Source organism: Ornithorhynchus anatinus, chromosome 21, assembly GCF_004115215.2.
Source record: "Ornithorhynchus anatinus isolate Pmale09 chromosome 21, mOrnAna1.pri.v4, whole genome shotgun sequence".
Taxonomy (NCBI): Eukaryota; Metazoa; Chordata; class Mammalia; order Monotremata; family Ornithorhynchidae; genus Ornithorhynchus; species Ornithorhynchus anatinus.
This window is the reverse complement of record NC_041748.1, coordinates 18,924,386-18,940,017: the sequence shown is the minus strand read 5'-3', so window position 1 is coordinate 18,940,017 and position 15,632 is coordinate 18,924,386. Positions and strand designations below refer to the sequence as shown.

General features: G+C 43.3%; 1 protein-coding gene across 2 annotated transcripts in view; it reads right to left on the bottom strand.

Annotated features, from left to right (window-relative positions):
* The window catches only part of TTC28 (tetratricopeptide repeat domain 28), a 441,985-nt gene that overhangs the window by 191,799 nt on the left and 234,554 nt on the right, over positions 1-15,632 (bottom strand). For both annotated transcript variants that reach the window (XM_029049080.1, XM_029049081.1), the window contains exon 3: positions 11,969-12,116. In XM_029049080.1, the coding sequence (XP_028904913.1) occupies positions 11,969-12,116 (148 nt within the window). The remainder of the gene's footprint in view (positions 1-11,968; positions 12,117-15,632) is intronic.

Here is a 15,632-nt window from a genome sequence, read left to right as displayed (position 1 = left end):
TGGTACAGTGGATAGAGCGTAGGAAGTCGGAAGGACCTGGATTCCAATCCCAGCTCTGTCACTTATCTGCTGGGTGACCTTGGGCAAGTCACTTAATTTCTTTGAGCCTCAGTTACCTCATATATAAATTGGGGACTAAGACTGTGATCCCAGTGAGGGACTGGGACTTTGTCCAAACTCCTTAGCTTGTATCTACCCTTGTGCTTAGTACAGTGTCTGGCACATAGTAAGTGCTTAACAAATACTATAAAAACAAAAACTCTGTAAAGATTTTCCAATCCTCTATATTCCTTTCCCTCTCCCTGTTTCACAAGATATATCAAAGCAGTGATGGGACCACGTCAGAACAATTCCAAAGGTGATGGGGAAAATGATGATTTGGTAAGCCTTACAGAAGAACAGAACTACTAATTAAGTTCAGGATTGGTAAGCACTTGAATAAACACAACCCGCTGGAGGGATAACAACATAGTTCCTAAGAGGGGATATCAGGGTTTACTAATCTGCCAGAATTTTTTGAAAGGGCCAAAGTGCTGTGGACAAGGTAGAAAAGCAGTCGGCACAACGCTCAGGTTTTCAAAAGGCCTCTGACCAAGTTCCACCCCAAAGGCTGTTGAAAAAAACCCACACAGTCATGGATTGATGAAGTTGTTCTGTCACAGGTAGTAGAAGACGAGCTAAAGGATAGGAAACGAAGGGTTGGGATAATGAGTCTCTTTAGATGACGGAGGGAGTGGAAGAGGGAGTGGTCAATGAAACCTCCAATTTTTCAGGTGATGTTGAGTTCTTCCGGGTGATGAAATGCCATGCAGTTGGGATAAACTGCAGAAAGATCTCATTAATCAGGAAGGGTAAGGACAGGGTGAAGATGGAATTGTTGTTAATTAAGTCCCGCAATGCCAGGATGAGGGGTCATCCATTGAAACCTGACAGCAGGAAAATCTAAACAAACTACAGGAAACACTTCAGAGAAGCAGCATGGCCTAGTGGAGAGAGCCCAGGCCTGAGAGACAGAGGACCTGGGTTCTAATCCCTGTTCTGCCACCTGTCCGCTGTGTGACCTTGGGCAAGTCACTTCACTTCACTTTGCCTCAGTTTCCTCATCTGTAAAATGGGGATTCAGTACCCATTTTCCCTCCTACTTAAACTGTGGGCTCAATATGGGATGGAAACTGTGTCTGACATGACTTTCTCATACCTATCCCCAGTTCTTAACCCAGTTAATTAATAATGGTATTTGTTAAGAACTTACTATGTGCCACGCATTTTACTAAGCACTGCGGTGGATACAAGCAAATCATTTCTGACATAGTCCCCTGACCCCTATGAGGCTCACAGTCTCAATCCCCATTTTACAGTTGAGGTAACTGAGGCACAAAGAAGTGAAGTGACTTGCCCAAGGTGACACAGCAGACAAGTGACAGAGCTGGGATTAGAACCCATGACCTTATGACTCCCAGGCCCGTGCTCTATCCACTACGCCATGCACATACTAAGCCTTAGCAAATACCACAATTATTAACTTTCTGCTGTGTGACCTTGGACAAGTCACAGCACTTCTCTGTGCCTCAGGTACCTCATCTGTCAGATGGGGATTTAGACTATGAGCCCCATATGCGACAGGGACTATGTCCAACCCGATTTACTTGTATCAATCCCAGCGCTAAGGAAAGTGCCTGGCACATAGTAAGTGCTTAACAAATGTCATTATTATTCCTGGTATTATTGATAACAATTATTATTGTTATTACATCATCAATAATTATATTTATTGCATAACATATATAATTATATTAATACTTGTTATTATTAACTGATAATAGTTTATGATTATCATGGTGACATTAATGTTATTAATAACAATAATGATAATGAATAATACCACTTCTTCACAAAAGGAGCACTGAGCATAGGAAATTCATTAACAGAGGAAGTTGTTTTGAGTGAAAATACCAGAAGGCTCAAAGGGGCTTTGGATCCATGAATGGATGGCAAGTCAAAAACTGGGCTGTTAGAGGGAAAGAGAGTAGGTCAAAAGAGGCCTTCTTGCCATTAGGGTCAATGGCATGGCAGCCAACCATTACACAGTTTCTCCAACCATCCCACCACTATTATAAGTGGCAGAATGCTGGGTTGAATGGCCCACAGGTGTGATCCAATAATGACGTTACTTATTTTCTAATAATAATAATTCCCATCCCGTTGAGCTGTTTCTCTAGGTAGTACTTTAAGCCATCTCCTCCCTTATTCCCTCCCCGTGCTTCATTGCCTCAGTGCTTGGATCCGTATCCTTTAAGCATTTGATCTTCACCCCTCCAACAGCCCCATGGCACTTAAGTATGTATCCTTAATTAATCACTTTATTTTAATGTCTGTCTTCCCCTCCAAACTGTAAGCTCCTAGTGGGCAGTCAGTCCATCGGTTGTATTTATTCATTCAATCATTCATTCATTCAATCATTCAATCATTTATTGAGTGCTTACTGTGTGCAGAGCAATGTATTAAGAGCTTGGGAAAGTACAATACAATAATAAACACATTCCCTGTCCACAACAAGCAGTCTAGAGGACTGTAGGGTAGGGTATGAGAAGCAGCAGGGTGTAATTGGATAGAGCCAGGGTCTGGGAATCAGAAGATCATGGGTTCTAATCCAGACTCCACCACTTGTCTGCTGGGTGACCTTAGGCATGCCACTTCATTTCTCGGTGCCTCGGTTCCCTCATCTGTAAAATGGGGATTGAGACTATGAGCCTCACTTGGGAGAGGGACTGTCTCCAACCTGATTTGCTTGTATCCACCCCAGAGGTTAGTACAGTTCCTGGCAAATAGTAAGCACATAACAAATACCAATTGTTATTATTATTACCAACTCTTTAATACTATACTCTCCCAAGTAGTTGAGTACAGTGTTTTGCACACTTCAAGCATTCAATAGGAACCATTGATTTTAGTGATGTTTGTTGTTAGCATTCCTAGAAAACAATGATACTTTCATGTTTTATTTTGCCCTTAGCAAAAGGGAGGGTTGGACTCTGTGAACACAGTGTCTTAGCCAACTGTAGAGTTTCAAAATGTAATTTGTACAAGTTGTGATTTAAAGTGCCATTTCTCAACTATAGAGATTCTTGCCTGAATCAATATTAGCCCAGAAACCTCAAAACCCACTGGTGCCTACGATATATTTTTCTTTGATCTGATCGATGGAATCACCCGTCGGGAACAAAGGATGAACTGGGATCCTGAGACTTGGGCCCTGATAAAATGTGCACAGATTTAACTAAGTGTATAGATGGTGAATGAAGATGCATTGCAAATTATGATATTAACAATCAAAATCATAACAGGTTTGATATTAGTTAGGTGCTCAATCTATGCCAAGCCCCATGCTAATTGCTGGAGTAGAACCAAGATCATCAGGCCTCTTTTGCTGATCTCCCTGCCTCCTGTCTCTCCCCACTCCAGTCCATACTTCACTCTGCTGCTCTGATCATTTTTCTTCCGAAACATTCAGGTCATGTTTCCCCACTCCTCAAGAACCTCCAGTAATTGCCCATCCACTTCCGTATCAAACAGAAACTCCTTACCATTGGCTTTAAAGCACTCCATCACCTTGCCCCCTCCTAACTCACTTACTATAACCCAGTCCACACACTCTGCTCCTCTAATGACAACCAATTCACTGTCTATCTCACCACTGATCTCTCACCTACAACTTGCCACTGGCCTGGCAAGTCCTCTTTCTTCATATCTGATGGAGAATTACTCTCCTCCTCTTCAAAGCCTTACTGAAAAAACATCTAGTCCAAGAAGCTTTTCCTAACGGAGCCCTCTTTTCCTTTTCTTCCACATCCTTCTGCATCACTCTGACTTGCTCCCTTTATTCACTGCCCCTCCAGCCCCTCCTCGGCCCACCATCCCTACAGCACTTACGTACACAACCGTGATTTATTTATTTATATTAATATAGGTTTCCCCCTTTAGATTCTAAACTCACTGTGAGCAGGAAATGTAATAATAATAATAATGTTGGTATTTGTTAAGCGCTTACTATGTGCAGAGCACTGTTCTAAGCGCTGGGGTAGACACAGGGGAATCAGGTTGTCCCACATGGGGCTCACAGTCTTAATCCCCATTTTACAGATGAGGTAACTGAGGCACAGAGAAGTTAAGTGACTTGCCCACAGTCACACAGCTGACAAGTGGCAGAGCTGGGATTCGAACTCATGAGCCCTGACTCCAAAGCCCGTGCTCGTTCCACTGCGCCACGCTGCTTCTCTAAATGTGTCTGCTATATTGTTGTATCATACCCTCCCAAGCACTTAGTACAGTGCCCTGCACAGAGTAAGCACTCAATAAATACAAATGAATGAATGCACTTAGAACAGTGCTCTGCACACCATAAGCACTCAATAAATACAACTCATTGATTGATTATAAAGAGCTTTCCCATAAGCGCTCATGAAGGGAATATTCACACGTGTCATTGTGTGTATCCATGTTGGTGAGTTACTGACGAGTGTATGGGGGATACCACGGAAGAATAACGGGGAGGGCTCTTAGTGGCACTTAACGAATCTAGCATGAGAGGCCTGAATGAACATACCATATATCTCCCCGTGCCAACCACAGAACCTTGGGCCCCTTGATTCATATTCCCGAGAGGAGTAAGGCCTCGGATAAAGAATAACCACAGAATGGCTCAATGCTGGGAATGAAGTCCTTACTCCATGGAGCAAGGACAAATACAAAAGTCTGGATTGTGAGGAAATGCCGGACTTGGTGGGGAGGCTACTTCCCAAGATGATAACAAATCTATAGGCCCCTCCACCAACCCCCCACCAGTCACCTTGTCAGGGATTAAATGGGGATTAAGACTAGGAGCCCCATGTGGGATATGGACCATGTCCAACCTGAATATTTTATAATCTACCCCAGTGCTTAGTACACTGTCAGGCATAGAGTAAGTGCTTAATTAATACCCACCCCAAAACAGGGGCAGCAGACGGCACAGTAGTGGTACCTGAGCAGAGTGAAACTTCATTCATTCATTCATTCAATCGTATTTATTGAGCGCTTACTGTGTGCAAAGCAATGACACCCACTCTAAAGACACCCACTCTAATAAAATTCATATGTATACATAAACACACACATACACACACACACACACACACAGAAATCCACTTCAAATAAAATTCATAGAGATGCAAACACACACACAGCCACGAAAATACAATTGTGGAAATCAGGAACACACAAACTCTCATCTGTAGCAATTGAGTCCCTACTGTCCATATGGTTATATCTCTGGACATGAACATACCAAATCTCTCTGTCTGTTTCTGCCTCTGCTCTCTTCCTTTCTCCTTCTCTCTCTCTCTCTGACACACACACAAAGAGGTACAGTGCTCTGCACAGTAAGTACTCAATAAATACAACTGAATGAATGAATGAAAATAAACAGATACAAACTCATACATACAAAGACCTACATGTGTGAATAAACAACCATGGAATCAATCGCACATAGAAATACACATTCAAAAACAAACACAGGACACATATACCTACCAGAAACACAAGCCACAGAGATAGAAATAGAGAACAAGGGAGGGAGGGAGGTAAGGAGAAAGAGAGGAAGAGGAAGGAGAGGAAGGGGGAGGTAGAAGGAGAGAGGAGGAGAGAAAGCCTCCATTAAATACACATTCGTCACACTTATTCCTTGAAAGAAAAATGCAAATTACTAATAAATGCTGTGTAGAATAATTAGCAATTATTATTATTAAATAGAACAAAAGCAAATTAAATCAGTGAATAGAACTCTATTATTTTCTTGCATTCCAGTGTTAGTTGGTGGCGTTTCATTGAGATGGTGGCAGAAGTCCAAGATGAGAAGGTAGAAAAAAAGGAGGAACGGGAAAAAAGAGAGATAGGCAGTCAGGGTTAAACATAAAATCAGAAAGACAAAGACAGGCAAGAGAGACATTCAGAAGAAAGAGTAAGACAGACCCTGACAAAATGAGAGGCAGAGAAAGAGAGAGAAAAAGGGACACAGAGAAGCTTTCTCTCATACACAGAGTGGATTTTTCCCTTGCAAGCCCCAAACCTCTCACACCTAATGAATCCATAAAATTTATTGAGTGTCTGCCACATGTAGAGCACTGCATTAAGACTTAGGGAGAGTACGACAGAATTAGTAAACATGATCCCAGCCCTCCAAGAGCTTGCAATTGAGCAGGGAAGACAAACATGAAAATAAATTACAGAGAGGAGAAAAAGATGGAGTGTAAAGAATGTTAGTCTTATATATCAGCAATCAATTGCAATTATTGAGCACTTATTGTGTGCGGAGCACTGTACTAAGCACTTGGGAGAGTACAAAGTAAAACAATAAACAGACACATTCCCTGCCCACATGAGCATATAGTCTAGAGGGGGAGACAGACAATAATATAAATAAATTAATTGCAGATAAGGACAAGGAGGCTCCAGTCTAAAGGAGCCTGCAAACTCAGCCGGGGGGACCCAGAGGGTCCCTCAGAGCAAATACGGGAGCTTTAGAGGAGTGGGAAAAAGAATGATGAGTTCCTGGTTTGTGTCCAGATGGAACTGGTCCTCTCTGATGCAGAAACCAATGGCTAGAAAAAGCTCTTAGCTGGTTTTTGGTGAAGTTGGCAACCTACTACATTTATCTAAACAAATTGCTTCAAAGATAAACCAGTAAGTTTGATTGTTGCTGAGCTCAGCAGAGCCCCTGCAACACTTTAAACATCTGAGGTGCTTCGGGAAACGTCAGAACAACAAAAAAAAAATCTGCCCATGTCAATTCCTTGGGTGAAATGTTCTAAAACCAAAAAGATGGAGGAGATTGATTCCTTCATTCACAATCCACTCTTCCTCGCAAGCCTGGAGCTCCAAGGCGCATCTGGTCTTAGTCAGGGTTTGTTAGGCAAAGGTTCCCCAGTGGGACAAGCCATTAGGCTAGTCTAGAAAATGCTTGGATTTATAAAAAAAAAAGTAGAACATCATGGAGAAGCATCCATCGAATACTGCTCTTTTTCCCAAGAAATGAAACCTTTTAAAAAAAATAGCTTGCATTCAAGTGGGGAGTCCAGACACCTTCTGCCTTCCTAAAATACCCAATGCACTCAGATATTTTGAAACCCTGATGAATTTTCTATAGTGGCACCTGCATTTTTGCTATCCTTTTCCATTTTGAGAAGTCATGTACGCATGGGCCTGATGAATGCCACACTGCATAAAACGGGCCCTAGTGGCCTGTAATAGCCCTTAGTGGCTTTTCCTAAAGTGTTTTTTTTTTAATCTTCAAGAAGTTTCAGACTCTGAGAGAATTTAGCACAGAGTGTTGAACAAATTACTTCTTTTTGATGGTATTTGTTAAGTGTCTACTAAGTGCAAAGCAATGTACTAAGCACTGTGGTAGATATATGATAATGACATAAAAGACCGCTGAAGCAGAAAGGATGAGTAGGTGCAATGAATAAGAGTAGGAGGGAGTTGAGATGGAAGGGAGGAAGAGGGAACAATGAATACTAAAGAAGATGACTCCTCAAAATCTCTCGCTTCTTTCAAATCTCATCAAGGGAGTCAGCGTAAGAATAAAAATAATAATTATGACATTTATTAAGTGCTTACTACATGTTAAGCTTTGGGGTAAATATAAGTCTATCAGATCAGACAGAGTCTCTGTTGCATACAGGATTCATGATCTATCTCAACCTCATTTTACATATAAGAACACTGAAGCCTAGAGAGAAGCAGCATGGGCCAGTGGAAAGAAAACAGGGCTAGGAGTCAGGAGTACTGGGTTCTAATTTCGACTCCACTATTTGCCTGCTCTGTGACCTTGAGCAAGTCACAACTTTCCTGGGCTGCAATTCCTTTGTCTGGAAAATGGGGATTAAATGCCAATCAATCAATCAATGGTATTTACTGAGTGCTTACTGTTTGCAGAGCACTGTACTAAGTGCTTGGGAGAGTACAATAGAAGAGAGTTGGAAATGCCTATTTTCCCTCCCCTCAGAATGACTGTGAGTCCCATATGAGACTGGGACTGTGTCTGATCTGAATGCATTGTCATTCATTCATTCAAATGTATTTCTTGAGTGCTTACTGTGTGCAGACCACTGAACCAAACACTTGGGAGAGTACAATATACTAATAAACAGACAAATTCCTGTGCACAATGAGCTCACAGTCTACCCTAATGCTTAGAACTGGGTTTGCCATCTAGCAAACACTTAACAAATATCTCAGTTAACATCATTATTATTTCTAAGTGACATGCCCAAGGTCACGCAGCAGCCTATTGACTCCCAGGCTAGTGCCTTTTCCACTGGAATAGGTCACCCACTGGAATGAAAAATCTTCCAGTTTATTCTTCTCCAGTATTAGACGGCTCAAAATTTGTGATCTATAATTTCACTATCTGCTTCCCCAAGGAGAAAATTATGTGAGAATCTATATCTACCTACTAAAATACTAAACCTTGAATACTAAAAGCATTCAATGCTCAGACAAGGGCTTTGTTTGAAAAGGTCCTTTCCTTCTACTTTCTGCAAACACAAATTACTCGTGCATTGTTCCTCAACACATTTTGATTTTATTTATAGCCTTTTCTCTACATTCAATTATTTAACTATTTCATCCTGCTGTTTGTATTTCTTCTTCCTTTATGCTTGTTTTTTTGGGTTTCATGACCTGTAAATCTTCCCAGTTTCCCCTATCATCATCATCAATGGTATTTGTTGAGCTCTTACCATTTGCAGGGCACTGTACTAACTACTGAGAGAGTATAATATAACAGAGTTGGCAGACATGTTCCCTGCCCACAAAACGCTTACAGCCTAGAAGGGGACAGACAGGTATTAATATAATTTATATTTATATGATTTAAAGATATATGCATAAGTGCTGTGGGGTTGAGGGTGGGGCAGATATAAAATCCTCTAAGGTCACAGACCCAAGTGCACAGGAGACGCAGAAGGAAGAGGGAGCCGAGGTGGGCATGGATTGTCTCTCTTCACTGCTGAATTGTACTTTCCAAGTGCTTAGTACAGTTCTCTGCACACAGTAAGCACTCAATAAATACAATTGAATGAATGAATGAATGAAAAGAGGTCTTAATAGGGTTTAGGCCTCCTGGAGAAGATGTGACCTTAAATAAGGTTTTGAGGGCAATCTGGCATATAAGGAGGGGGAGGGAGGATAGTTTCCCTATCTCTCCCTGATTAGACAGTAAGCTCTTTGAGGGCAGGGAAGATGTGTCTTTTTACTGTTGTCCTCTCCACACACTGATTATAGTGACTCGCACTACAGCACTCAATAAATGTCACCGATTTATTAACTGATGCTCATGCCTTTAGGGTGAACGAGAATTGCAAAGCTGAGCTCTGTTCTACGTTAAGAATGTCAAACTCATTCCTCCGTAAGGGCTGCTCTCCCGGTTATCCATTTGAATGCAGGTCACACGTTTAAAAAGCAACACGTTCCCCTCGCCAACCACAGTTTGGATCTCCTGTCTTAACATCCTGTATACCATTTTAGCTAACACAATACAGGTTTTAAAAACACATACAGGCACATACACACTCACTATTCTTTGGCCTTGCATCACTCTAACCTGCCACTTCAAGTCAAATGTGTACTCACTCATTTCCTTGGCTTTCCAATCGCACTGTGCTTTACTGTATCAGTAATGCATTACCATGATACAAGGAACCTATTGTAACTATTTCTGTTACACTAAGCTCACCGTTACAATTAACTCCCCCTGTCATACCAATGACTTCCTGATACCGTAATGGCAAGAAGTATAATCATAATCATCATCATCAATGGTATTTATTGAATGTTTACTGTGTGGAGAGCACTGTACTAGGCGCTTGGGAGAGGACAATACGACATAAGCAGAGTTCCAAGTACATATAATGGAACTTGTGGGGAGAGTGAACTTCAAAGTCACTGTAATTATGAACTTAAACTGAAGTTTAAAAACTTAAACTGAAGCTTTAGAACTTAAACTGAACTAGGACCAACAGGGCCCCAATGCTGCCTTTAAATAATAATAATTCCAGGCTTCTTGATTATTTCTGGGTGTGAGAGGAGCTGTGGACTCCCTGGCTCCTCTCTGGCTCCCTTTGCCCATAATTCTTTGGTTTTACCAAGTGAAGCTTTGCCTAAGGAGGTATTTCAGGAATGCAACCCCCATGATTGGGAAGGGAAATCTACAGACTCTTCATCAAATGGATTTCTGACCGAGATCTTACTGTTTCTTAGAACCCAAGGACGTGCCATTCGAGAATAGATGTGCCGGGAATTTCTGGCAGCTAAAACTTCAATGGATGGAGTCTCTATGGGGGCAGGGACAGCAGCCGAAAGTTAACAGAGAAAAGGTCAAAAGAAAAGGGAGAAAGAAACAGAGAGACAGGGGAATGACAGACACCGCCCAGAAAGACAGAGACAGACACACACACACTCATAAATACATAATAATAATGATGATGATAATAATAATAGTGGTATTTTTTTAAGCACTTATGTGCCAAGCACTGTTCTAAACACTGGGGCAGATAGAGGTTAATCCAGTTGGACCTAGTCCTTTTCCCACCTGGGGCTCCTAGTCAATCACCATTTGAGAGATGAGGTCACTGAGACCCAGAGAAGTAAATTGACTTGTCCAAGGTCACAGCAGACATGAGGTAGAGCAGGGATCAGAATCCACATCCTCTGACTCCCAGGCCCGTGTTCCTTCTACTAGAATGTGTTGCTTCCCATATATACTAATATGCAACCCCCTCCACATCCATACACACTCACTTCCACACTCACACTCATAGCATATCCCCTGTGCCGAGCAGTGGGCTGAGTTCATCCCGCTCCCCCTTGGCCGGCCAGCCGGCTCCGATCCCTGCTCTGGGAGGTCCACCGTTGTCACTTTCCCAGAATCTAATCCAGGACAACGGCAGACAGACAGATGACTCCTTCCTCCTCCCTTAATAAGTAAATAACTGTGGTACTTGCTAGGTGCTTACTATGTGCCAGGCACTCTACTAAGGCACTGGGGTAGGTACATTGTAATGGGGTTGGACCCCATAGGGTTTGCAGTTTTCAATTCTATTTTACAGATGAAGGAACTGAGAGAAGTGAAATGATCTGCCCATGACACAGAGCAGACAAGTGGTGGAACTGGGATTAGAACCCAGGTCCTTCTGACTCCCAGGTCCAGAGTCTATCCACTAGATCACAGAGGGGCCCACTGTAGTTCTTCCTTAAGCTGACTGTAAGCTTATCACAGACACGGAATGTGTCTGTTATATTGTTATACTGTCCTCCCACAAGTGCTCAGGCCAGTGCTTTGCACAGAGTAAGTGCTCAATAAATATGCTTGAGACTGACTGAACATAAACAATCAGGCTGCTACTGGGTCCAAGGCAATTCAGTTGAGACTCTTTTCTAGGAACACCTAATACGTTTGTAGGCTGTTAGTCTATGACTCCTATGACAAATGGAAGGCTTCTGGGAAAATCTTTTTCCTTCCAATTCTTCGAATTTAAATACTGGTTTGCAATGTGCCCCTTCATCCCCCTCTTTTTTCTTCTGTTCCATTTCCCTGTCTGCAGACCTCCAGCCATTGCAGACACCAAGCTTGTAACTTCCTTTTCTCCCCTATTAGATTCTAAGTCCTCAAGTCTGAAAGCTCATTATGGGCAGGGAACGTGTCTGCTCATTCTGTTGTACTGTACTCTTTCAAGTGCTAGAACCATGCTTTGAACATAATAAGCACTCAAAAAATACCAGTGATGGACTGATCAGTTCTTGGAGGGCTGGGTCAAGGCCTATCCTTTAACATTTTCCCAAGCACTTCATCCTTGATATACAGAGCTTCTGATGGGGATACTTATCGCACAATGGCATTTCTTGCTGTCCCGTCACTCCCTGGACTTACCTCTCATGGGGGATTTCATGGCGGCTTCCACCATCCCAACCAAAAGCTGTAGACTCTTGGGATCCTGGGCCAAACCTGATGCGAACGCTGCCAGAGCATCTGCATGGCGTCCAAGGTACTGAAGGGCAACACCCTGTCGGAAGTAGGCCTGGAAACGGAAGATGAGAGGTACGTGCTTGGTAAATTGGGTGTAAACCTGGTTACACTGTCACACTTTGTATGCTGGGCTTAAATATGGTTACAGGGACACACTTTGTGGATTAGGCTTAAATGTGGTTACAAGGACGCACTTTGCAGAAGGGGCTTAAATGTGGGTACAGGGATGAGCTTAGTACACCAGGCTTAAGTATCGTTACAGGAACACACTTAGTGCACTGGACTTAAATGTAGTTATAGATCACATTTTGTACATTGGTCTTGCACGTGGTGACAGGGGCACATTTCATACACTGGCTTTAACATGATTACAGAGACATGTTTCGTACACTGGGCTTAAATGTGGGGGTTTTCAGTAGTGGAACGACGACACCACAGTTTGGGAAATTTCCCTGAGCAGAGTCTGAGAAAGGAAGATCCGGATGGGCACATGCCAACACCGCTAAAAAGCCTCCTTGGTCCAGGCTGAGAGTCCTGGGTCGACAAGGAGGGAGAAAAGGGGAACTGGGTATTCCATCGGGTTGACCGGCAATAATGATGACCACAGTTATTATTATTATCTTCATAGCCTCAACTTCAAAAAACCCCCTCCTCTCCCTTACTGAGGAAAACCATCCTTGTCGATCTTTGGCAACTGACTCCCAGATGCAGCAAATCAAACTCGCATACAGCTAACATAAATACTCTAAGTACTCGAGTGCCTTGTGAAGGGTTGGGGGAGTTAAGGGTGGGTGGAATTATTCCAAGAAAGATTCCTGGAGAGGGTGGACCTTCAGCAATAATTTAAAGGACCAAAGGGACCTACAATAGAACATCCATTCTCCTGCTGGCTCAGATCTGAGCCCCAAAGGGAGAATCCGATATCTGGATGATCTCGTGGCCCTCCAGACTCCAACATCGGCTCCCTGGCTCTAGAGGCCAGTCGTTCACAAATGGCACCAGTGGGTCCCATCTCCCATCTTCCCCTTTCCTGTCCTGCTCGCAGAAGGGCTTCAAGTGCTCAGGAAAAGCAGCATGGATTTTTTCAGCCGTCAAATCGGAATCCCAGGGGACGGGGCTGGAGGGAGCTGGGGCGCAGTCTGCACCGCAGAAAATGTTCTTCAAAAATCCTCGTCTGGGGAAAACAGCAAGAAGCTCTGACAGTAACCAGAAGGCTGTTTTAGGAAGCTGCGAGCTCATTATGGGCAGGGAATGCATCTGTTAATCCTGTTGGATTGTACTCTCCTAACTGCTTAGTACAGTGTTCTGCACATAATAAGTATTCAATAAATACTATTGATTGATTGATTGTAATCCAGAACTTAGCTCAGGGCTTTGGAGTGGGGACAAAAGAGAATGGGTAGATTCACAAAACACTGCAGAGAAGAAAATGGTGAGATTTGGCACCTGATTTGGTGGAGGATGAAAGAAACCATTCAGTAGTATTTATTAAGCGCTTACTGTGCGCAGAGCACTGTTCTAAGTGCTTAACTCTATGGCCACCCTCAGCACTTGTGTATATTTTCACATACTATACATTTCAATGTCTGCCTTTCTCATTAGCGTGTAAACTCTTTGCAGGCAGGTAATGTGTTTTGTGCTTCTGTTTTATCACAAAGCACTTAAATGCACTGCACTCAGTAAGTACTCGACAAGTACCACTGTTACAATTATTCTTAAGCAATCACTGATAGTTTCTGAGCACTTACTATGTGCAGAACACTGAACTAAGTGCTTGGGAGAGGTCACTATAAAAGAGTTGGTAGACATCTTTCCTGCCCACATGGAACATGAGTCTTGAGGGGGAGACAGACATTAGAAGAAACTACAGACACAGACAGAAGTGCAGTGGGGCTGAGGGTGGGCTGAATATAAAGTACTTAAAGGGTACAGATCTGAAAGCAAGGGTGATGCAGAAGGGAGAGAGAGTAGGGGAAATGAGGGCTTTGTCAGGTGAGGGCTCTTGGAGGAGATGGGATTTTAATAAGGCGCTGAAGGGTGGGAGGGGAGTGGTCTGATGTATTCAAAGGGGGAGGGAAACCTGGGTTAGAGGGAAGATGTGGGAAAGGGGGAGATCCCACTCTCTGGGGCAGCTGAACCTCTTCAGCTGTACTCCATGGTATGAGGACTGAAGGAACCTCGGGGCTATTGGAGGGAAGTGCCCTACTCTTGGGGGAGGCAAACACCAAGTATGGAGAAAATCAATCAGTCGATCCAGTTATTACTACACGATTACCATGTGCAGAGCGCTGTACTAAGCGCTTGAGAGAGGATAACATTCCCCACCCACAACGAGCCTGAAAAATTAACAAACCGACCAGATGAGTTCAGAGGTTTCTCTCAGACTTCTACCAGTTTTTGTGCAATTTATCCTATAAGAGAATGAATTATAACAACTTCCTACACCAATCCACTCAGTTGCTTCTTCCACTAGGGCCAGTTTCATCTTTAATATGTTTGCCGACATTTGTCTCGACAATTCCCATTTCAGATCACTTTGCCCGGGAGTCAAACGGGGTTCATTTAAATGAAAAGAAGAGTTTCGTGCTAAGCAAACGTGAATGACAAAATGTCTGGAACTCCACAAGGGCAAACTGACATGCGGGTAGGTCCCAAAGCTGTTACAGCTACAAATGTTGCAGTTAGAGCGACTGAGTGTGAGTTTGATATCTGACCCCGGGCTCCTATTGGAAGAGACCAAAAATCCTAAAATCTGTTGAGTTAAAAGCCGGCTGCCTCTCTGGCATATGTTCCAAATGATGCTTGAGGAAGACAGTGGGTCACCCTCCCTTCCAAGGGGTCATCAAATTGCAATACCAAACTGATGCTGGGCCTTGGGGAGATCCTGAATAATTTCCTGGTGAGAACATTCACAAGTCAGGTGGTGGGACAGAGACCAAATCAAGGAGGGAAGGGAACCTGTATAGCTGATGACTCTTTTGTAAACACCACAGAGAGATGTAGCCTGGTGGAAACCTCCCGGGACTGGGAGTCAGAGGGCCTGAGTTCTAATCCTGGATCCACTACTGTCTATGTGCCCTTGGGCAGGTCATGTAACTTCTCTGTGCCTCAGTTTCCTCATCTGTACAACGGGGATTCGATATCTGTTCTCGCTCCCTCTCTGACTCTGAGACTCATGTGGGACAGAGACTGTCCAACCTGATTAGCTTAGAGGTACCCAAAGCGCTTAAGGACAATACTTGGTGCATAATAAGCATTTAAAAAAGACCACAGTTACCATTATTATTATCATCATCATCAATAAAGCAGAACTCGTTTTCCCATGGACTCCCCCCTCATGTGTTAAGGTTGCCCTCTCCTGGTCACCTTTCCTGCTCCTCTCTGGGGGCTTTGGAGCTTCACAGTGTACAAAGTCAAGTGAGTGAGAAGCAGTGTGGCCTGGTGGAAAGCACACAGGATTCAAAGTCAGGAAACAGGGTTCCTAACCCAGGCTCCACCTCTTGCCTGTTTTGTGACTTGAAGTAGCTTAACTTCTCTGTGCCTCAGTTTCCTTACTTGTGGGCTTTTT